Source organism: Megascapheus bottae, chromosome 2 (genome assembly GCF_031878675.1).
Source record: "Megascapheus bottae isolate mThoBot1 chromosome 2, mThoBot2.hap1, whole genome shotgun sequence".
NCBI lineage: Eukaryota > Metazoa > Chordata > Mammalia > Rodentia > Geomyidae > Megascapheus > Megascapheus bottae.
Genome location: NC_143510.1, coordinates 77,736,674 through 77,761,761, shown reverse-complemented (window position 1 = coordinate 77,761,761; position 25,088 = coordinate 77,736,674). Strand labels below are relative to the sequence as shown.

Here is a 25,088-nt window from a genome sequence, read left to right as displayed (position 1 = left end):
ATCTGATTTTTTTTTTTACTCAAACATATTTTTATATACAGAGAAGAGTCCCTAAGATAATCATCTTTTCTTATGTCCCTAACTTTTCTTTCTCTCTCAACTCTGTGCTACTGTTCATGCATTCATTTGCTCATTCATATCCTTTGTTTACTTATGGCTTATTAAAAGAAAATGTACTGAGAGTGGCTATAAACAATACTCTAGTAGTTTGGGTGAAAACTGTGAGAATTAATTGAAGCATAATTCTTTTTGTCTATACCTCTACCCCAACTTCTATGTACCCTGAGACTTAGAAATAAATTGGGAAGAAAATTCACTTGCATAATACCTATAAAGCAGAAAGTAATAAATACCAGTTAGTATTTTTAGGTGTTCAGAGTTGAGCATGATGGTGTTCACTTGAAATCTGAGCTCCCTATCCCCTTACCAGGGGATAAATAGGAGTTTCATCTGAGGCCTGGAGCTTAAGCCTGGAACTCCCTCTTAAAAAGTATTCTTTTATTCTTTTGAAATAAGTTTTTACCCAGACAGTCCTTGTGGTTCCAAACTTCTCAAATGTTAAACACAAAAACTTCCATGCTTGGCCAAAAAAAACCAAACAAAAAACCCAAAAAACGTTTTAAAGAGTTCAGAAAATAAAGAACATGCAGGTTTTGATTTTTTTTAAAGGCATGTACCTTTTGGTATATAGCTAAGAAAAAAGGAGAATCTGGAAAGTGTTTTTGGAGGTCGGGGCAGTGAGTTTTAGAGTGTAGATCATAGGCAGCCATGGGGCAGGGCATTCTGGGAAGAGGGAAGAGTGTAATCCATGGCCTGAATATGAAAGTTTGGCCTGCATATGAAAATTTAAGTTCTTCTGGAACATAGACGAGATGACCAAGTATAATAGGAGAAAAGGTGGTGGTGTCTGTCAGCAGCCAGAACACTGGGCAACTTCAGCAACACAGAATATGCAACGGATGAGTTTGTTCAAATGATTATGTTTTTTTTTCCAGGTCAGAAAACCCACTCAAGAAGGTTATCAGAATGAATTAAAGATTGAAAGTGTTGAACGTTCCTTTATCCTCTCAGCCAGGTAAATCTTATCAGAAAACATTAAGTAAATTTTTTTTGCCAGTATAACAGGATAAAATATCTCTAGCATTTTTCACATTAAGTTATCCATGTCTTTCTTTTCTCTCCTAAAATTTCTTTTGCAGGGGTTTCTTTTGGCTTGCTGTTGGAGGAGATAACTGAGAATAGATATGCTACTCTAGAAACAGAAAAATAAGAATGTGTGTTCTTTGAATATCTTGTTGTTGTTATTGGTTGTGGAGCTTGAACTCAGGGAGTAGGCACTGTCCTTGAGTTCTTTTTGCCCAAGGCTAGTGCTCTATTAAGCTACATACAGCTCCACTCCTGATTTTTTTTCCATATATTTTTCACTCCTGATTTTTGAGTGGTTAATTGGAGACAAAATTCTTTCCAGACTTTTCTACCTGGGTTGGCTGTGACCCGTGCTTCTCAGATCTCAGCCTCCTGAGTAGCTAGTATTAAGAGTCATGAGCACTGGTACCCAGCTGGATAACTTTTTAACCTAATGTTTTTATAGTGAAGCATAATTTACTTAATAATTAGTGCTTTAGAGTTAACTAGGAAATCTCATCTATCATCATAAGGTCATAGCAAACCTATGAGGTAAATATCCTCTCTCTCTCTCTCTCTCTCTCTCTCTCTCTCTCTCTCTCTCTCTCTCTCTCTCTCTCTCTCTCTCTCTCTCTTCTCTCTCTTCTCTCTCTCTCTCTCTCTCTCCCTTCCTCCCTCCCTCCCTCTCTCTCTCTCTCTCTCTCTCTCTGTCTCTCTGTCTCTCTCTCTCTCTCTCTCTGTCTTCCCCTTCCTCTCTCATCTTGGGGCTTGAATTCAGAGCCTGGGCTCTGTCCCTGAGCCTCTCTGTGCTCAAGGCTAGTACCACATCACCACATCTGGCTTTTTCTGTTTATGTGGTACTGAGAAATCAAACCCAAGGCTTCATGCATTCTAAGCAAGCACTATACCACTAAATGACATTCCCAGCCCATAGATACCATTTTTTTTCAGTCCTGGGGCTGGAACTTGAACTTGAACTCAGGGCCTAAGCACTGTCCTTAGGCTTTCTCAAGGCTAGTATGCTCTACCACTTAAGCCATAGCACCACTTCTAGCTTTTTCTATGTAGGTGGTACCAAGGAATCAAATCTGGATATTCATGAATGCTAGGCAAGCACTCTACCACTAGACCAAACTCCCAGCCCTCAAAAGATATCATTTTGGTATTATTACTTGTGTGGGGGGGAGGGGTTCATGGAGCTTGAACTCTGGCCTGGGTACTGTCCCAGAGCTCTTCAGCTCAAGGCTGCCACTCTATTCCCGGGCTTGGGTGTTGTCCCTGAGCTGCAGCTACCACCCTATCCCTTGAGCCACAGCCCCATTTCCCATTTTCTAGTGGTTAATTGGAGATAAGAGTATCACCTTCTTTAGTGAAGGGCTGGCTTTGAACCACAATCCTCAGATTTCAGCCTCCTAAGTAGCTAGGATTGCAGTTATAAGCCACTGCAGCTGTCTATAGATATCATTTTATAAGGAAATCTAATTACAGAAAACTTGAGCTGCTCTGTTTGGGAAATGTAGCTAGCAAAGATAGTGTAAAATCAGTATTTTGCTTTTTAAATCCACTCTTTGGATTGGAAATGGTAATGCATAACTCTAATCCCCACACTAAGTAGGCTGTGGCAGGAAGATCACAAAGTTGAGGTAAGTCTGAGGTTCAGAACAAGTTTCAGGCCAGCTGGGACTACATAGTGTGTAAGTCCTTTTCTGAAAGGAAAAAAAAAAGTATGGTCCTTTGATCCTTTTTTACTTATGATCCACATTGCCTCAGACCAAAATCTGAAATGATCAAACATATTACCATAACATAAATCTAGTACTAACCACAATATATCTTAACAGAAGAATGTGGATGTGGTGATGCATGCCTGTTACCCAGCTGTGATAGGAAACATCTTTTGCATTGTTACTATTTCTGTTATGATGATCTTGTAAATGATCATTTATATTAAAGTTGAATTCTTTTGGGGCTCTGTGAACATCCTATATAAGACAGTGAACTTAATAAAAGTTGTGTGCGTTTTGAGTACTCCACTGAAAGATGGGGTGTCTTTCTCCTTCTTCTTGGGCCTCCCTATTCCCAGACACAGCAATATTCCCCCTTTCATTTAGTAAGTAATATGGAGATTCCTTCCTAGGCATCAGGATTTATTTAATAATTTAAAAAATCTTTCCTTCACTTAGCTTTCATTGCTAAGACATCTACTTAGCAATATTACTATAGTTTGAATATTTTTGTGATGAAGTAGTACAAAGAAGTATTACTGCCGTGATCTAGTTTTGGAGGTGAAAAGTGATGGACCCCTACGTGCCATCTGGGTGTACTGACTTACACTAGAACAGTAAGTAAGTTGGTGCTGGATAGCTAGGCAAAGAAGAAAGGAAGAGTCTCTTGGTCCATTGGAAATGATGAGTACAAAGGACTTGAGGTAGAAAGGGGCACGATTTAGTCAAAGAACTGAAAGGGAATGTAAACTAAGATAAGCACAGAAGGACAGATGAGACAAAGTACCCAGAACTGCCTTGCAGATTTTGGTCTTTAGCTTTAAAGCCATAGGAAGGTATGGAACATCTGTGCGAATATAATTTAAGAATGTGATTAATTGAATACAGAGGATGGGTGAAGGGTTGCTCAGCTTGTACAATGTATGGGATGGTGGTGCATTCGCAGTGATGAGAGAGAAGCCTGGGACTGAGTTTTACATGTTCATATTGAATGTGAGGAATGTTAGCATGGAACCACTGGAGCAACGTGTGCAAGGATCTGGATGTCTAAAAGCAGCCAGGACTACTGGTATATGTGTAGGTGTCATGAGTTTGGAGATGACTAGAGCTAGGAGCCATCTGCCTTGCATTTGTTACATCATTGCCTCAATTAGATGTGAGCCCTTACAAGTGAAGAGTGGTTTTTGTGTCCAGTTCCTAACTCAGTTCCAGGTCCTTAGTAATCTTACAACAAATGTTACTCCAATGAGTGAAAGTGCTGTGGCCTTTGAAGCATCCCATTCAGCACAAGGTCTGCATCTCTACATCTCCCAGCAGAAATCCCCGATTGGAATATTTTCCCTTGTCAATCCATTCCAATCAATGGTAAAATGATATTACTTGACACAAATTTGTCCTCTAATAATGTATACATTCCCTAAAGGAAAGAAAACTTGGTCTGTTTTTCAGTTCAGGAAAAATGCCAACTTGATTCTTCTGCTCATCATGTTACAAGCAGAGACCTAGTATGTCTCCATTAGATGCTGTGGGCAAATGTGTGTGGTCTGTGAGAAATGTGTTATCAAGAGCTGGTAAACATTATCTTGGCAGAATCCCACATGAGAGCACGCCAGAAATGATTAAATGAAAGAACAGCAAATGTGACATGATTTACACAGTTGTATCACATTCCACATGCTCCCAGGGCTCCAGAAAAATCCAACAGTATTTCTCAAATTAGCCATCTGCCTCTCTGCTTCCTGTAACTTCTTGCAGTAAAAAGCCAAGGAGGGAGGGAGAGCTGGTAATATTTTGTGAATGTTTGCCTGGAAGCAGAGTGTTTTCTGATAGTGGAGTTCTTCAAATAACATGAACCAGCTGGCAGTGGCCTGGCAGTGAATGGCCTTAGTGGCTAACTACACTTGGGTCTGTAGCCTGTTGGGTATATATGCAGTTATCTGACATTGCTAATCCTCATTTCTGTATGTGTGCATGGAGATTATCAATGATATTGATGTTGTAGTGGTGGTGGTGGTGGTGGTGTGTGTGTATGTATGAGAGAGAGAGAGACAGAGACAGAGAGAGAGAGAGGGAGGGAGGGAGGGAGGGAGGGAGGGAGGGAGAGAGAGAGAGAGAGAGAGAGAGAGAGAGAGAGAGAGAGAGAGAGAGAGAGAGAGAGAGAGAGAGAGAGAGCGCGCGCGCCAATGTATATTCTATTGGGTAACCATGAGGATGACATTTAAGAAGTAGTTACTACAGTTGCTAAAGGTTGTGATTTGAACATAATTAGCTTCAGCAGTAATATTAGAAAAGTGAGGCAGATTCTGTTTGTCTTAGAGAGAAAGAGGTTTTCCATAATGAAAACTGGGGAAATGCATTGTGTGTGTGTGTGTGTGTGTGTGTGTGTGTGTGTGTGTGTGTGTGTGTGTGTGTGTGTCTGTGTGTGTGTGTGTGTGTCTGTGTGTGTCTGTGTGTGTGTCATTGTCCCTTGCTCTTGTCATGCATGTAATCCTAGCTACTCAGTACACTGATCTGAGGATAATGGTTCGAAGCCAGCTCAAACAGGAAAGTTTGTGAGACTATTTCCAAATAACCACCAAAAAGCCTGTGTTCAGAGACTGTATTTTCAGGTTGACCTTGAACAATGATCCTCTGGATCACCTCCTGAGTAGTAGGGTAGAGTTTGAAATTGTTAAAATCTCTTTCATTCCCTCTTCCTATGTGATTTATTTATGTATATTTATATTCCCTCTTGGTGGGCTAAATAGGTAATAGAAGAGCCCTCATACCATCCCAGGCTATTCTCTTCATTAACCACTTCTTCAGCATGTCTTTTTTTAAAATATATTTTTATTGTAATTAATAGAAGGGTTATATTATATTCGCCAGATAGAAGGTGCATTACTTCACAAACACTGCTACCCCTTCTCATGTTTTTGTCCCCATTTCTTTCCCCCCACCCCCTTCCCTCATCTTGTTTTCTCCCCTTTCCCTATCCTATTTCAAACAAACAAACATATATGCAATATATCAGATAACAAGGTAACATACTGTAACAATATGAGATAACCAAAGGACAACAAGAGATGAGAAATAACAGTACATTAATAACAATAATCACATATTATATGGCTCTTGTTTCCATGTCCTGGAGTTCCTTTCATTTAGCTTCATCCTATATGGCCTTATATATCTAGGTTTTACCCTATTGTAAACCTCTGCTAGGAGAGCCCAAGGTTTGTAGTAATTATGACAAATGAGGGAAACCATTGACTCTATGTTTCTTTGAGTCTGGCGTACTTCACTTAATATGATTTTTTCCAAGTCTTTCATTTCCTTACAAATTGGGTGATGTTGTTCTTTCTGATGGCAGCATAGAATTCCATTGTGTATAAATACCACAGCTTGTTGATCCAATCATCAACTGAGGGGCATCTAGGTTGGTTCCTCGCTATAGTAAATAGTGCTGCAATGAACATCGTTGTGGTAGTGGATTTAGAATATGTCCTTGTTAGTGGATAAATGGGTAAGTTGGTAAATTGGGTAAATGCCAAGTAGCAGAATCTTCAGCATCTGTCTTATATTAAAAATATTTGCTGTGAGCTGAAGGCATGGCTAAAATGATAGAATGCTTGCCTAGCAAGTACAAGACCCTGTGTTGCCATGTGTATATTAACACTATACATATATATGTATGTTTGTGTGTGTGTATGTGTATATATATGTATATATAAGTATTTCTTTCCTTTCACCTGATTATCCTTTTTGTGTTTTTGTTGCTAGTGGTCGTGTTTGTTTAAGATGGGGTGTCTTTATGTAGCCTAAGCTGGCTTGTATCTCAGGTGCTGGAATTACAAATGTATATCTCCACATTGCTCTAAATCATTTTAGTAATATTTTGTCATCTAGTATTACTGGACTAGTAATAGAAAGAAGTAAATCAAGTTAGTATTTGAAAGTGATCCTTTGAATGTTTTTAAATTCTACAATTATGTCTTAGGAAACTCTAGTTATGTAACTATTAATTGTACTAATACACTTGATGAACCAAGTGTTTCTCAAATTAAGAGATTTCACAAGCTGTTTATTGTAAGGCAGTATTTTTCAGAAGAAAACAGACGTCGTATTTGCTAAATATCATGGCTTCCTTATTGCTGCTTTTGATTGTTTAAGCAGGCCTCAGAGTTGCTGCTTCTGCCAGCAGCGTTGGAGGGTGGTAGGACTGGTTGCCATGGCAGAAGGGAAAGAAGTAAGAAAAGGGCAAAGAGTCACAGCAGACATCTGGTTGATGGAACCTTCTTTTGCCCCCAACAGTTCTGCCACAGAAAGGGATGAATGGCTTGAGGCAATTTCCAGGTCAATAGATGAATATGCCAAGAAAAAAATCACCTTCTGTCCCAGTAAGAGTCTTGATGAGGTATTGTCTTTTCCTTCTTTCTTTTCTTAGAGCATTTCAAGCAGTCTGTCTCTCCTTCCACCCCTCCCCCCAACATAATCATTTCACTGGGGTTTAGAAAAGCAGTATCTTTCAGAGAAGGATTGGAGGCATGTGTGTGTCTAATTTCAGAGCTAAGGGTTTTTTCATCTATTAATGCCTGTTTAAGTCTGTGATAGCAAAATGTAGTGCACTCAGATTTACATGTTTATATATTTAGCTGTGTGCGGTGCTGTGGTATTGAACCCAGGGCCTTGCTCATGTTAAGCATGTGCTCCCACCAATTGTATTTTAGATCCCACTGAAGGAAATTTACAAATAGTTCAAAATAGTTTAAGGAAGTAGCTTATCAGCTGTCATCCTACCACCACAAGCATATTTTTCCAGTTAATTTTGCAGCAGAGGATTTTTTTTTTACTATAGTTCATCTTAATATACCCAGAGCACAAAAAAATCTAATACCCCATATTTCCTCCCACGTCCTTAATGACACCATCAGCACTGTGAGATGCTACCAGCAACCAAAAAGATTTGATTCTGCTGCAGGCTGTGTGCACGGAGGTAATCAGAAGTCATTTTTCTTCTGTAGGCAGACTCAGAAAGTAAAGAGGAAGTTAGTCCTCTGGGATCGAAGGCTCCTATTTGGATTCCTGATACCAGAGCCACAATGTGCATGATCTGCACGAGTGAATTCACTCTGACCTGGAGACGGCACCACTGCCGAGCCTGCGGAAAGGTCAGAGGGGAAAATACCTATTCCTGTGGTGACTTCTACATATCCAGAAAAACAATATAGTGATGGGCAGAAGACATCCATATGTTCTCGAAATATTTAGGGATAGGGAACAATTAATCTTCCTGCCTGAGGTTCTGTCCTATGCAGTGGACACTCACATTTACAACTACTTATTTAAATTGACTTAATCTTAGATACTAAGTATCTGTAGCAAAGCCTATCTGTGCTCACATTGGTGTTAGGCTTTCTGTTACTTATTACAAATATCAGAGATAAATCAAGTTATAAAGTGAAAAGTTTTACGTTGGCTCATAGTTTTGAAGGTTTCAGTTCCTGACTGAGTGGCCCCATTACAAAGGCCTGTGGTGGTGCATACTGATGAGAACACTCAGCAGGAAAAGTCATCCACTTCATGGATAAGAATTCAAAAGCTAGGGAAAGAGAAGATGGATCCACAGTCCTTTTAAGAGGGTATGCCCCAACCACATAGAAACCCCCAACAGGCCATACCCCTGAAGTTTCCTATCTAGTCTACAATACCTGGGCTTTGGGGGGACATTCCAACCCAAACTTTTGTGATCTTATTAGTAAAATGAGCATAGTGACAATGAGAGTTGCTCCAAAGATCCATTTAGAGAGATCATTTATGTAGAGTAGAAACTTGATAAATGAGGAGAGAGATGGTCCTTGTAGCAGTCATGGTGATGATGATGCTGATGGTCAATACAGCTTCACAGAATTTATTCCATGGTAGGCACTGTTCATATATTAACACTGTCTAAGCATATTCATATATTAACATTATCTCATGTAGTGAGCCCTGAATAATTACTTGTGGTCTTTTTATCATTCAGCTGTGGTACTGTGCATTCACTCACTATATACCTTAACTGTATGAGACTGTGATTCAGTGACAGAAATTATTTTGGAAACTGGGCACAACTGTCAACTGAACCCTACTTTATGGTTTGGAAATTAAAGAATTACTTCATTTTAAATGTAATAATTGCAATGTGTTTTCAGATTGTATGTCAGTCTTGTTCATCAAATAAATATGGTTTGGATTACCTGAAAAATCAACTAGCAAGAGTATGTGAACATTGTTTCCAAGAACTGCAGAAATTAGGTAAGAGTAAATGAAGATTAAATAAAAACCTTTTTCTTTCCAGATGTTTTCATACAACTTTCTGAAAGAATCATCTTTGGTATGTTAAGGAAAAACTGTTGAAATTTGCTTCAAAATTAGTATCGTTTTTTTAATTTATGATTTTTAATTTATGATCCAAGAGATGTTGGATTGAAATTTGTTTTCATTCAGTGAAAAAATTTTGCTAAGAAAACCAGCATTCCTGGTTCCTTAGAACAGCCCTTCCTCCCAAGATATATCCCCACAACCTAACTTAATTACCCTCCAGATAAGTGCTATCATTTTACACCTATCTGATGTTATTCATATCATTCTCTTTCTTTACTTGGCGAAATCACTCTTATGCCTAATGGTAAGCTTAAATTTTCCCTTCTCTTCTGAGCATTCACTGAACCACTTGAGGTGTTTGTTTTTGTTTTTGCCAGTGAGGAGGCCTGTGCACTGTCCTTGGAAACTTTTTGCTCAAGGCTAGTGCTCTGCCACTTGCACCACAGCACCACTTCTGCATTGTTTCTGTGTATGTGGTACCAAGGAATTGAACCCAAGGCTTTGTGCATGCTAGGCAAACACTCTACCACTAGGCCACAGTTCCAGCTCCCATCTCTGAGGTTTTTAAGATGGGAGAATATTAGTATTTCAAATTCTAAAGACAAAGATTATATTTTCAGAGCCAGGAGTTTGGCCTAGTGGTAGAGTGCTTGCACAAAGACCCAGGTTCAATTCCTTGGTACCACATACATAAAAAAAGCTGGAGGGCCAGGAGTTTGGCCTAGTGGTAGAGTGCTTGCCTCACATGCACAAAGACCTGGGTTCGATTCCTTGGTACCACATGCATAGAAAAAGAAGCTGGAAGTGGTGCTGAGGCTCAAGTGGTAGAGCTCTAGTCTTGAGAAAGTCCAAGGACAGGACTCAGGCCCTGAACTCAAGCCCAGGACTGGCAAAAAAAAAAAAAAAAAAAAAAGCTGGAAATGGTGCTGTGGCTCAAGTGGTAGGGCCCTGTCCTTAAGAAAGCCCAAGCACAGGCCCTGAGTTCAAGCTCCAGGACTGGCAAAAAAAAAAAAAAAAAAAAGATTTTCACATCATTTATAGTTTGAAAAACATAAAACAGTTCAAAAAAACCCAAAAAGTCTTCCTCAATTATCAGTTACCCATTTTTATTTCCTGAGACCCATCATTTTTGTTCTGTGTCATTCCATGGATATTTTGTGTAACCCTGTGATTGATTTTTATTTGGTTCAATGAAGAATGCTTACCTTGGCTATAAGGGTGCACCTTATTTGTTTTAGGTCACCAGCACTCCCATAGAATTGGATCTCCTGGAAACCACAAATCTCCTTCAAGTGCCTTATCATCAGTCTTACAAAGTATACCACCAGGAAGGAAACAGAAAAAAATCCCAGCTGCTCTCAAAGAAGTAAGTGATTTCCATTAAACCCACAATGTAGTAGAGGCTGAATTATTCATATGCACATAATACACTGTTTTTCTATGATTAAAAAATATTATTTGCCATTATTATTTGGATATGAATTTTAATACTGGCTGATGCCTCACAGTCTTGCCTTTTCTCCCTTAAGACCTGAGTCATTTAGGAAATGGCTGCTGAGAGGGCTTTTTTTTTTTGAGCAGTGATAGAAAGTAAATGGAGAGGGTAGGGAGAAGGAAATGGAGACCAAGACATGAGAAAGGGTATCAATGTATGTGAATTAATGCACCTTCTATCTGGAGAATATAATGTAACCCTTCTATTAATTACAATAAAAAATATATGAAAAAAAAGAAAGTAAATGGAAATTGGGCACACGTGGCTTTTTTTTTTTTTTTTTTTGCCAGTCCTGGGCTTTGAGCTCAGGGCCTGAGCATGGTCCATAGACTTTCTCAAGGCTAGAGCTCTACCACTTGAGCCTCAGCACCACTTCCAGCTTTTTTTTCTATGTATGTGGTTCCAAGAAATTGAACCCAGGCCTTTGTGCATGCTAGGCAAGCACTCTACTACTAGGCCAATCTCCTGGCCACACATGGCTTTTTTTTTTTTAATATATTTTTATATTTTTTATTGTAATTAATAGAAGGGTTACATGATATTTGCCAGATAAATGGTGCCTTAATTCCCACACATTGATACCCTTTCACATGTCATAGTCCCCATTTCCCTTCCCCCCTCCCCCACCCCTCATCTTGTTTTCCCGTTTCCTATCCAATTTCAGATAACCAAATACAAATATATCCAATATATCAGGTAACAAAGTGAGATAGTGTAACAATATGAGATAACCAAGAGACAGTAGAAGTGATGAAAGATAAAATAGTACCTTAAGAACAACAATCATTAATTATATGGCTTATGTTTACATCATATTTTAAATGACAAGTTTAACAAACAATTGTTCAAGGAGGGAATCTCTAATTACATTCTCTGGGACTTAGTATTTAGAACTTAATCAAAATTAGGCTATCTGTTTGTATGTCATAGAAACATATCAGTTTATGAAATAAAACATGATTATAGAGTCATAGGTTTTTTTGTCTATATAGTTATGTTTGTATTTCTATTACCATGTCCATTGCTTTGGGTATGCAGTTATTGAGTCCTCGCTCTTGTATACTTTGGATTTAATAACCGCATATTAAGGATACCATGCGCCTTTTGTTCCTTAGGTCTTGACTTGTCTCACTCAGCATGATTCGCTCTAGATTCATCCACTTCCCTGCAAATGCCATTATTTTATCTTGTCTGTTGGCTATGTAGAATTCCATTGTGTATATATACCACATTTTCTGTATCCATTCATCTGCAGTAGGGCATCTGGGTTGTTTCCATCGCCTGGCTATTGTGAATAGTGCAGAGATGAACATAGCTGAGCAGGTGTCTTTATAATATCCTGGGTCATGCTGTTCAGGATAGATGCCCAGAAGTGGTATGGCGGGATCATAGGGAAGGTCTATTTTCAGTTCTTTAAGGAACCTCCACACTGCTTTCCAGAGTGGCTGAACTAGTTTACAATCCCACCAGCAGTGCAGTAGGGTTCCTTTTTCTCCACAACCCCGCCAGCAACTGTGCTTTTTTTTTTTAACATATATTTTTTATTGTAATTAATAGAAGGGTTACATTATATTCACCAGATAGAAGGTGCATTATTTCACATACATTGATACCCTTTCTCATGTCTTGGTCCTCATTTCCCTTCCTCCCACCCCCACCCCTCATCTTGTTTTCCCCCCTTCCCTATCCAATTTCAAATAATCAAATACGCATTTATCCAATATATCAGATAACAAAGTGAAATACTATAACAATATGACATAACCAAATGACAGCAAAAGAGATGAGAGATAACACAGTACATTAAGGACAACAATCACTCATTATATGGCTTTTGTTTTTATATCCTAGAAGTCCTTTCATTTAGCATCATACTATATGACCTTATATATCTAGGTTTTGCTCTATTGCAAATCTCTGCTAGGAGAGCCCAAGGTTTCTACTGATTATGACAAATGAGGTAAACCACTGAGCATATGCTCCTTTGAGTCTGGCTTACTTCACTTAATATGATTTTTTCTAAGTCTTTCCATTTCCTTACAAATGGGGCGATGTCATTCTTTCTGACAGCAGCATAGAATTCCATTGTGTACAAATACCACATCTTGTTGATCCACTCATCAACTGAGGGACATCTGGGTTGGTTCCATATCTTTGCTATGGTAAATAATGCTGCAATGAACATCATTGTGCTAGTGGATTTAGTATGTCCTTGTTTCTGGACGATTGGGTAATTGCCAAGTAGTGAAATTGCTGGGTCATAGGGGAGCTCTATGTTTAGTCTTTTGAGGAACTGCCATAGTGCTTTCCATAGTGGTTGAACGAGTTTACACTCCCACCAGCAGTGTAGTAGTGATCCCTCCTGGCCACATCTCCTCCAGTATCTGTTGTTATTAGATTTCTTGATCTTGGCCATTCTAACTGGAGTGACGTGGAATCTTAGAGTTGTTTTGATTTGCATTTCTTTTATGACCAGAGATGTTGAGCATTTCCTCATGTATCTATAGGCCATTCTTATTTCTTCTTCAGAGAAGACACTCTTTAAGTCTTTGGCCCATCTTTTTTTTTTTTTTTTTTTTTTTTTTTTGCCAGTCCTGGGCTTGAGCTCAGGGCCTGAGCACTGTCCTTGGACTTTCTCAAGGCTAGAGCTCTACCACTTGAGCCTCAGCACCACTTCCGGCTTTTTTCTATGTATGTGGTACCGAGGAATCGAACCTGGGTCTTCATGCATGCTAGGCAAGCACTTTAACCACTAGGCCAAACTCCCGGCCCTTTGGCCCATCTTTTAATGGGATGATTGTTTCTTTGGAGATTAGTTTTAGAGTGATTCAATTTTTTGAGCTTTTGATATATTTTATATATGAGGCCTTTGTCCATTGTATGGTTAGTGAAGATCTTCCTCCATTCTGTAGGCTTCCTGTTTTATTTACTAGCTATGTCCTTTGCCATACAGAAGCTCTGCAGTTTAATGCAGTCCCACTTATCCAGCCTTTCTCTGATTTGTTGTGTTTCTTGGTCCTTATTGAGAAAGTTTCGACCTGTGACAAGGAGGCCTAGCCCACATGCTTTTAAAAGCTATTTTGAGGGGTTTTTCATCTAAGGGACAAAGTCCATAGAATAATTTCAGGCATTCCATTAGCATTGACTGGTCTGCCAGGGTTAGTTGGTTGTTTTTTTTTCCCATATATTTTTTATTGTAATTAATAGGTTACATTATATTCACCAGATAGAAGGTGCATTACTTCACATACATTGATACCCTTTCTCACTCATGTCATGGTTCCCCCCCCCCCCGCCACTCATGTTGCTTTCCCCCCTTCCCTATCCAATTTCAAATAACCAATCAAGCATATATACAATATATCAGATAACAAGGTGAAATATTGTAACAATATGAGATAACCAAGGGACAGCAAAAGAGATGAGAGATAACACAGTATATTAAGGCGAACAATCACTTATATGGTTTTTGTTTCTATATCCTGGAGGTCCTTTCATTTAGCATCATACTATATGGCCTTATGTATCTAGGTTTTGTTCTATTATAAATCTCTGCTAGGAAAGCCCAAGGTTTCTACTGATTATGACAAATGAGGGAAACTATTGAGCCTATGTTCCTTTGAGTCTGGCTTACTTCACTTAATATGATTTTTTCTAAGTCTTTGTTGTTGGTTTTACATAGCAGATATCTAAAATTGTAGGTTGTCTTTTTTTGAACCTAAAATTTTTAAACAATGATACTTGACTGCATATGAAGACCTGCCAGTGACATAACCTATAGGTTTCACTCATATCCTATGCCAATTCCTCAGATTTTAAGTATTAATAATCAAGTGTCAGAAAGCAGATAAGATTGCCTTTCTGGGCATTCCTAGTATGACTAATTTAATGATTAGTTCTTCCTGTGCAGGTTTTATAGACAGCAGAGTAGTCAGTTTGTTCATATGATTATGATTATTATTATTATTATTTGTGTGATGGAATGTTGATATATTACCCAGTCTTGCCCCAAACTCCTGGGATCAAGGGATTCTCCCACCTAAGCTTCCTTAGTAGGTAGAACTTTGGACATGTGCTAATGCCCAACTCTTTCTATTCTCTTGCTTGGGTATTATCACATATAGTGGACGCACACAGCTTTTACCTTTAGTAAGATCACATTACTTACATGAAATTAATAGTATATTCCCAGGTAAAATAATGTGAAGTGATTTATTGCCAGTTTCACAAAATAGTGATGATACGATTAATTGCCAAGTGTTATATCAAACTGGCTAGGCCACCTCTCAGTGGTCTTTTTCCATCCCTCAGTTTAGTAATCTAGATCTATATTGTATTCATAACTGAGGTCCTTGCCAAACATGTTGTTACATATGTCAGTTGTCCTAGTTACTTGGGAGTCTGAGGCAGGAGGATTACTTTAGCCTAGGAGTTTGGAGTGAGTCTCGGAAACACAGTAAGATGCCTCTTAACATAATGCATTTTCAAAAATTGTAACTGTGAGGTTCTTGTTAGTCCATTGAAATAGTTCTCAATAATTTTTAACCTCCCTTCTGTAAACTTCAGTTGTGTCATACTTTTTCTTCTTATCCACATAAACAAAGGTTGCATTTAGCCTTGTTTCTGATTGCATCCATTTTTCCTTTAGTCCTTTGGTTCTCAAAGCATCCTCAAATCATTAGCAGAGGCATCACTCAAGAGCTTACTTAAATTCTAGGGTCCCACTCAGAATTAGAAACCAGTATCTCAGTGATTCACATTTCTACTAAAGTTTGAGAATTACTTCTTTGTCCATGAGTAGACTGGAGAAACCAAATGTATGTAGTTAAGTGCTGTAAAGATCAAATTATTGTATTCTGAAGAAGTTGTATTCTTTGGTTTTTGTTTTATTTACATTTAATGACAGAAACGTAATATATAATTGTCCATCATAAAATATACAGTTAGGTGGTATTTAGGGTCTTCATGATGTTGAATAACCATCATATCTTTCTAGTTTGGAAGGTTTTTCATCGCTCCATCAAAACTCCCTGAATCCATCAAGTAATCAGTCCCTATTCTTATCCTTCCACCCTCTTATAAGCTGTAATCTTTCTCTTTCTCTGGCATAGACTATTCTCATTATATCCTATAAAAGGAATCATATAACATGGGCCCTTTAGTTCTAGCTTCTTTCACTTGGCAGAGTATTTCTGAGGTTCACCTAAGTCATAGTATGCATCAGTATTATATCATGTATCATACATAATAATAGTGAATAATAGTACATTTTGTCTGTATCACAAGTTACCCAATCAACCATGAATGAACATTTAGGTTGTGTCTACTTTTTTTTTTTTTTTTTGGTGGGTTATGGGGCTTGATCTTGGCCTGGGTGCTGTCCCTGAGCTCTTCAGCTCAAGGCTACCATCCTATCCTTGAGTCAAGCCTCACTTCTCCTTTTCTAGAGGTTAATTGGAGATAAGAGTCTCAGGTTCTTTGGTGCCAGGTCTGGCTTTGAACCTTGATCCTCAGCCTTCTAAGTAACTAAGATTACAGGCCTGAGCCACAACACTGGCTCACCTTTATTTGTGTGTGTGCTGGTCCTAGGGCTTGAACTCAGGGTCTGGATGCTGTCCTTGAGCCTCTTTATGCTGAAGGCTAGTGCTCTATTACTTAAGCCACAGTGCCTTTTCCATCTTTCTTTGGAGTAGTTTAGTGGAAATAAGATTGTCAAGGACTTTTATGCCTCAGCTGCCTTTGAATTGCGAGATCCCCACATCTCATCCTCCTGAGTAGCTAGCATTATAGAGGTGAGCCACCCCGTGCCCTGCTTGTTTCTACCTTCTGACTATTGTGAATGGTACTGCCATAAAAGTTAATACACAGATTCATGCATCTTGGGACTGTACTTAATAGAATCACATGTTTATATGGCAGTTTAACATTGAGGTACCGGAAAGTTGTGTTTGTTTTGTTTTACAGTGCTAGGGATTGAACCAAGAGCCTCACATACACTAGTGCTTGCCACTGATCTCTGCCTCCCTGGTGTGTTCTCACTTCATTAATGTTCAAATATTTTTGGATCCCCCTTATTTATATAATTGCATTCGGAGCCTTATTCAAAACAGTCTATATCTCGAGTATTACTTTGAAAATAATGAAAAAATTTGAGTCAGGTAAAGTCTGTTAACACCAATTTTATTCTTAAGAAATAACAGAAGAATATTCAGATTACTTACTTTTTCTTATTATGTGGCTGGTAAATTAGTTCTGGAGGTGGAATGTAACACTTTGAACAACAGTTTAACACTTAAGTATACACTATTCCAATGTAACTTCATTTTAAGTAAAATCTCATTAGATCATCATCATCATCACCGTCATCATCATCACCACCATCATTGATCGCACCTCTCTTTTGCTGCATAACAAATTACCACAAAGTTAGTGACTTAAGATACCATGCATGTATTATCTTGCATGGGGCCAGGAGTTTGGCTAAGTGATAGAATGCTTGCCTAGCATGCACAAAGACCCTGGTTCAATTCCTCTGTACCACATACATAGGAAAAAAAAAAGCCGGAAGTAGTCTGAGGCTCAAGTGGTAGAGCTCTAGCCTTGAGAAAGTCCAAGGACAGCACTCAGGTCCTGAGCTCAAGCCCAGGACTGGCAAAAAAAAAAAAAAAAAAAAAGTCCAGGCATGTTTTAATTAAGACTTCTACAGGGATATGAAGTTTTGACCAGTACTGAATTCTAATCTGGTGAAGAATCTGTTTTGGACTCAGTTAAGTTTTGAAAGAATTAATTTCTTTGCATTGTTTGAGTGTGCTTTGCTTCTTCTTAGTGGCTCTTGGCTTGACATCAGTATCAGGCCTTTTGGGCCTCCCAACATAGCTACCAGAAAGTCTCTAGAACCTGTCTTCCAGCAAGGTAGATTCTTACATAATCATGGGGTTAACATACATCACCTTCACCTTATTCTTTTTGCTAGAAGTGAGTCACAAGTTCTGGCCAACCTCAAGGGGAGAATGTAATACAATTTGTGACCATACGAGGCAAGGATCATGAGAAGCCACTGTAGACTATGCTCATCACATTACCAATAAGGCAGATCCTGAACTTGGTTTCTTTAAGTATATTTACTGTTCCTTAGATTAAGATAAAAATAATTCTGAAGTATCAAATTAGAATCACTAAAAACTTAATTCCTTTTAGCATGAAGACTAAAACATTTTCAACATTTAATGAAACAAAAAGAAAACCTTCAGACCAAATTTCTGGAAAGCAAAAGTTGATCCTTAAAGTCATGTCCGTTAATAGTAGACTTCAAGTTAACTATGGTAGTACATACCTGTGATAGGCTAAGGCAAGAAGACCTCAAGTTTTAGGTCAGCCTGAGGTTTATAGTCTAATAATCTAAAACAAAAATTTAGAAATTTCCATTTCCTATTCTTTTGAATTGTTTTTAGAAATACAAAAGGTCAGACACAGTGTTGAAGACTTAGGTAATTTAGGTTGTTTAATGAAGACTATTAAACAATAAACAGTCCTTAAAATTCAGCTTTAGAAAAACATTTTGTAGGATTTTATGTCGTACTTCTTCTACCAAATCAGAAAACACAGATGAACCAACAAAAAGTACATGCACAAATACAGGGAAGCACAGTTAAACTAGATAAAATTCTAGAATGTCTTCCAAAAGATAGAGTTTTTATGCACATGTTTATAGAACCATTCAAATTATATTACAGCCGACTTTGAAAATGTCCAGTTTCATTCTGAAATATTTGATTGCTACAGATACTGCTTTCATTGTCTAATGATTGTGAGCAACTGTTCATCTGAAAATCATTAAACTTTATTGTACTTTATCCTAGGTCTCAGCAAACACAGAAGATTCTTCTATGAGTGGCTACTTGTACAGATCAAAGGGCAATAAAAAAACATGGAAGCATTTGTGGTTTGTTATAAAAAACAAAGTATTATATACCTATGCTGCAAGTGAGGTAAGACATGAAATATAAAGATGAGTAATTTGGGGATCTTATGTTTTATGTATGTTGTATTACTCTCCCTTCGCCAACCCTCCCCTCCCCTTCCCTCTACCATTTCCCCTCCTCTCCCCTTCCCTCCACAGTCCTGGAGATGAGCATGGAGCCAAGGGACCACTAGGCACATGCTTGGTCACTAAGATACAACCTCAACCCCTAGACCTTTATTGCTTTGCTTTTGGAGTGGGGAGGTATTGTCTGCCATTTTTAAAAAATGGGATCATTCTTACTTTGTACCTATGGAGTTCTCACTCAGCTGTGTTAGAACTTTCTCATAAAATTGAAGTGCCTATCTTCTTAGTATTACCTTACTACTACTTCAGTGAAGGCAGAGCTTCTTATCCTTTCTGCCAAGCTTTCTTGAGTGATATACCTTGGACTATCCTCAGATTGTAATGCTCCATCGTCAGCATAGATGATATAGGCTTTGGAGAAATTATCAGTTTCTAACTGTGGCTAGATATCTGATCCCTCTATTGGAACAGCCATGAGAACCTCTAGCATCTAAGCTCTTCTGTGGGAGCTAGGCACATCACGTTGCTTTCTGAGTATGTTTTCTCCACATATAAAATGAAGGCGGTATAATCTTTCTCTGACAGAAGAGAAAATAATGTGAAATAAAATTAATGTCAACTTGTTGAAAGCTGCTTCTAATCATATCTGGCAGATGGGTAAAGGTGGTTCAACAAATATTGTTGAAAATGTATTAAGCCTAGCAAGTTATTGTTGAAAATATGTTAAGCTTAAAATATTTTACGTGTGTAGATAAGATTAAGGAAATGTTGTATGTGTCAAGAATATTCCAATCTTGAAATGTGTCGCCATCTAAAAGCCCATCTTCATTTATGTATTGTTATTATTAGGATGTGGCAGCTCTGGAGAGTCAACCTTTATTAGGATTCACTGTCAGTCAAATCAAAGATGAAAATTCAGAGTCTAAAGTATTTCAATTACTGCACAAAAACATGCTATTTTATGTATTCAAAGCAGATGATGCTCACTCAGCTCAGAAGTAAGTACTATGGACATTTTACCCTTTACATGAGATTTCAAGTTTTCAAGTCAAATCATTGATCTTGTTTATTGGTATTTATTTATTGTCAGTTGTGGAGCTTGAACTCAGGGCATGGGCACTGTCCCTGCTCAAGACTAATGCTCTACAACTTTGAGCCAACAACTCCATTTCCAGTTTTCTGGTTGAAGCCAGGTCAGGCAGGAAAGGCTATGAGATTATCTGAAATAAACTATTCAGAAAAAGCCAGAAGTAGGGCTTTGGTTCAACTGGTAGAGTGCTAGCCCTGAGGACAAAGAGACTCAGGGACAGAGCTTAGGCCCCTAAGTTCAAGCCCCAGGATGTGGCGGGGAGAGTCTCACAAACTTTCATGCCCCAGCTGGCTTTGAACTGCTATCCTCAGATCTTAGCCTACTGACTTGCTAGGATTACAGGCATGAGCCACTAGCACCCCAGCAAATGATTGCTTTTAAAGGGAACTACTTTACAACAGGGGAGAGCTCAGAATTTAAAAGATCCAAATTAGCAGACAAAAACGTGTTATCTAAATACTTTAGAATTGTTTTAAAACTAAGCAAGAGTATTTGCAAGGAATTTTAGAGATAGAGGAGAAAACAGATGTCCTTGGACAAAGGGTTGTGTCCACATAGGGGAGGGAAGGCTTGACCTCTTCTAGCGGGTCATCTTTCTTCCATATGTTCTAGGATTTGGCAGTCCAGTGACTGGACCACAGGAATTGAAAGAGCTGCTTGCCAAACATATTAAGAGGCTCGCTCCCAGTGATGTAATAATAGGAAATAAATATCATGTTGGTTGTTAAAGCTGGAACAGTTTCCAAAATTCCAAGATTGATTAATTTTAGGTGTTATGAGGATAAAAGATGCATGATATTGGTGAAATCAACAGAACAGCTCAATTCACCTCTCATTCACTTTAGTTTTACTTTAGCTTACAAAATACACATTGTACTTCTATGTGTAAAACTCAGCCCAGCTACCGTTGGTAATGGAACTAATAATTCTCATGAACATAAATTTTATGCCCACGCTGGTCTCGAATTGAAATCACATCCCAAGTCATTAGGATTTATAGATTTGACCTACAGCTCTTGGCTTATTTTTTGTCAAGACAAGGTCTTGATGTGTAGCCCATGCTATCCTGGGAATCGCTATATAGCCTAGGCTTGCTTCAAACTCAAGAACCTCCTCCTCCTACCTCCCCAGGACTAAGATTTCAAGTGTACAACATCATACTCAGCCCCTGATGCATATTTATTTATTCATTTGTTTATTTATTTATGCCAGTCCTGGGTCTTGAACTCAGGGCCTAGGCACTGTCTTTGGGCTTTCTCAAGGCTAACACTCTAACACTTGAGCCACAATACCACTTCTGGCTTTTTCTGTGTATGTCTTAACGAGGATTTGAACCTAGGCTTTTGTGCATGCTAGGTGAGCACTCTACCACTAGGCCCCGCTCCCGGCCCACTGATGAGTATTTTGATACTATGTTACTTTGCTATTTTTCCTGTAAAAATTACTTGAAAATAGTAATTGCTCTATGATACTGTTAGATATTATCTTTTAATAAGCATCTTTTGCTTGTGCCATTAGACTAATATGATAGAAATTCTCTTAGGTAGAAGTAAATGTATACAAAGCAAGCTTGCTCATTTATAGTTTATAACTGACCAAATTTAAATAGTAAATTTCTCTTCTAAGTTACTAATAGCATGTAAGTTATATTTTTCATACTTGATAGAATATTTGAACTTTTAAGAAGACTTACATTATGCTTACATTAGCTTACATTATGCTATTTACATTCAAAAGTTAAAGTTTTGAAAATTCTACCATTGAAACTTGAGCTGAATGGGCTGCTTAGCAATTTCAATTTCAAGTGTTCCTAACTCTCAGGATTGCTTTACAGAATATACTACTGAAAAAAGTTATATATCAGGAAGGGAAAAAATAGGTTCAGAAATAATTATATAAGAAAAAAAGTAACTACCTCTATGTTTTCTAACTTAATCGCAGCTATTGTCAGATAAAACTCTGAGACTGATGAATTATGGAAATACTTCTGTCAAATTTTGAAATGCATGTAGAGTTTTGATCATCTAGGATTAGACTAGGTGCAAGATTGATTGCTTTAAGTTAAAATACTGGAGCAGATGTGGATTTGGATATAAGAGAAGCACAGAGCTAGTGTTCTTAAAAGCACTGAGAACACCAGAAAAAGAACTGTAGTCAGCCTTTGCTGATATGTCCACTTCAAAAACCAATTAAATCAGGACTTTTAAAAACATTTACATACAAAGTGTGTTAAATGTGACTCCTCCTTACAGAAGAGACCATTTTAATAGGTCAAATTTTGAACCAAATGAAAGGTCACTCCATATATGCAAACATTCCAGTGTGATAGGTTCCAGTGTGCTGTAGGAAAGATCTTAAGTATACTGTGAGGGTAATTCGGTCCATAGGCCCAGCTATTTATTACCTGTAATCTGTTGAGTTGTATCAAATGATCTGGTTGTACAAAGCTAACAGATTTTTCTATCAATAGGTGGATAGAAGCATTTCAGGAAGGCACAATATTGTAGCAGTATTGGTTGCATTTCTTCTGTGATTCCAAGAATGTGGAATTCATCAGAATGAAGTAAAAGCAGTTCAAAAAATTAGTAAAATTGAACACTGCCAAGATAAATCCGCCAAACCATCAGATTTAAGAGGTTATTTTTAGGTATATGTAGCTGTTTTTTAAAGTTTGTTTTTTCATGCATGTTATTTATTAAAATTTTGATATTTACTTGATGATCAATTATTTTTGAGATTCACACTGAATTGTAATGTACTATTTCTTTACAGACCAGAAAACTTGCCTTGTACTATATGTATTTGTTATACTGTTCATACTATTTTCTCTGTTTTACATTATGACATTTTCCCTAGGGGTAGAACTTTGTAAGTAAAAATCACATGTTGGGGCCAGGAGTTTGGCCTAGTGGTAGAGTGCTTGCCTAGCAGGCAAAAAGACCTGGGTTTGATTCTTGGTACCATATACACAGAAAAAAGCTGGAAGTGGTGCTGTGGCTCTAGTGATATAGAACACTAGTCTTGAGAAAGCCCAAGGACAGTGCTCAGGCCCTGAGTTCAAGCCCCAGGACTAGAAAAATAAAATCACATGTCAAGGAGCAAGCATGTAGTGCTTAGTTTAGAAATCATGATTATATAAAATTGCTGGTAAAAATTTCATGTCTTTGAACCATAACAGTATATGATTTTTTGCTGTCTCTTAGTGGAAAAACACATGGCCATCTGCTACCTCAGTAACTGAAATGAAATTCCAGTAACTTATCTAAAGTATTTCTACTTTATGTACCTCTTCTGGTATGAGTTAATGCTATATATCAAAGCAAAGGGATAGAAATCTGATTTTTTTCAACTGTGAGTAAGGATGAGGATGCTTTCATTCGCAAAGGGATACAAATGATTTCTTGGGCTTTTCATTAAGTATATTCTTTTTTTTTTAAAGCTACTAGTGCAACACAAAATGGATTGTTTTTAATAGCAAAATATATCATGTTTTATATTGCACAATATCCTTTACTAAGCTCACATTGGTGGTAATTAGATCTAAAAAGAATGTTTATTTCCCATAATATTGTGCTTTACAAAATGAACTGGAATTACCATATCAGAAAACACAAATTCTAAACCAGTATTACATGAAATGGTATATTTTTTGGAGAGTTTTTTGTGTCATTTTAGGATATGGCCTGCTTAGTAATTAAAATCATTTAATTTTTTAACTGTATGTACAATTCATTAGAAAAGATTTAGAGTATTCATTTGGTGCACTTTTATTTAACATCTGAACAATCTTGTTCACAAAACTGTTGATCAGCCAAAAAAAAAAATAAGATGAATTTTCCATTGATTAAAGTTATTCTTGAGTTTCATAGTGTACATTTTGTTGACTGAGTTTAAGTTATCAATTATCTTAAGGGCAAAGTTATTCATAAAATATTTAAGTGTACAGAGTTTTTCCTATCTGCTTATGAAAAATTTCCTAGCCAGGTGCCAGTGACTCACATCTAGCTACTTAGGAGGCTGAGATCTGAGGATCAGAGTTTGAAGCAAGCCCAGGCAAGAAATTTTGTGAGACTCATATCTCCAATTAACCACCAGAATATTGGAAGTGAAGCTGTGGTTCAAAGTGTTAGAGTGATACCCTTGAGTGAAACAGCTCAGGGACAGTGCCCAGGCCCTGAGTGGAAGCCCCATGACATCCCCTCATTCCTAGCCCCCCCCCCACAAAAGAATATTTCCTAATCCCATGTGTTCTCAGAAATCAAGAGAATTACTGAATCCTGTTATGACATCTTGAGGATGTCAATTGCTGCAAACATATGATCTAGAATTGGCAGCTGTAGTTTTTCCTGGCCATATCTAGTTTTGGCATCACTTTAAACTGTACAACCTCACACACAAATCTTAACATACTATCCTTCCAAGTCTTTTCTCTCATAGCTGGTAAACTAATATTTCTTTGTGCTCTCATTACTCAAAATTGCATGAATCCCTAAGTCTTCCATGTTAAGATCCTTGCAAATGGGGACCAGGAGTTCAGCCTAGTGATAGAGTGCTTGCCTAGCATGTACGAAGACCTGGTACCACATAGATAGAAAAGGCTGGAGGTGTTGCAGTGGCTCAAGTGGTAGAGTGCTAACCTTGAGGGAAAAGACCAAGGTCAGTGCTCAGTCCCTGAGTTCAAGTCTCAGGACTGGCAAAAAACAAACACACACACACACACACACACACACACACACACACACACACACAAAAACCTTAAAAAAGAAAAAGGTCCTTGCAGCTTATACTGTATTGTTTTTGGTGGCTAAGGTTATACCTTTTTATTGCATTGTCTGGGAATTTATTCTGTTTGTCATTTAGCAAGACAGCAAGTTGTTTGGAGATTATCCCCTTCCTCCTTAGACTCTCAGCCTCTATGTTAGTTTATGTCCCAAAAATCTAACAAATACCTATGAGGCTGCTGTATCTTTTGATATCTTGTTGAGTCAATGTTATTCTAAATAAACAATACACACACATACAAACACACAGAAGACAAAGTTAGCACTAACATTCAGTAATTCTCTTTAATTCCAAGTGAAATTCATGTCTGATTATGTATGTTTTCCCTCTAAGATGTTTCAAAATGCTCCTCTTACCAGTCTTTCACTAAAGACTGATTATTTATTTAGCTGGATCATTCAACTGAAACTTAATTTGGTGTAAGACAGGATAGAGTCCTGCCGTATAGCCCAGAATGGCCTTGAACTCTCAATCTTCCTG

The 25,088-nt window shown here is 37.9% G+C and overlaps 1 protein-coding gene across 1 annotated transcript in view; it reads left to right on the top strand.

Moving 5' to 3' along the window:
• Fgd6 (FYVE, RhoGEF and PH domain containing 6) overlaps positions 1–22,684 on the top strand; it is a 112,644-nt gene extending 89,960 nt beyond the window's left edge. Inside the window, exons 14-21 of the mRNA XM_090328412.1 lie at positions 996–1,075; positions 7,143–7,245; positions 7,853–7,999; positions 9,023–9,125; positions 10,433–10,560; positions 18,549–18,677; positions 19,586–19,734; positions 22,297–22,684. Of these exons, the coding sequence (XP_090184538.1) occupies positions 996–1,075; positions 7,143–7,245; positions 7,853–7,999; positions 9,023–9,125; positions 10,433–10,560; positions 18,549–18,677; positions 19,586–19,734; positions 22,297–22,333 (876 nt within the window). The 3' untranslated portion in view covers positions 22,334–22,684. The remainder of the gene's footprint in view (positions 1–995; positions 1,076–7,142; positions 7,246–7,852; positions 8,000–9,022; positions 9,126–10,432; positions 10,561–18,548; positions 18,678–19,585; positions 19,735–22,296) is intronic.
• The last annotated feature ends 2,404 nt before the right edge of the window (positions 22,685–25,088 follow it).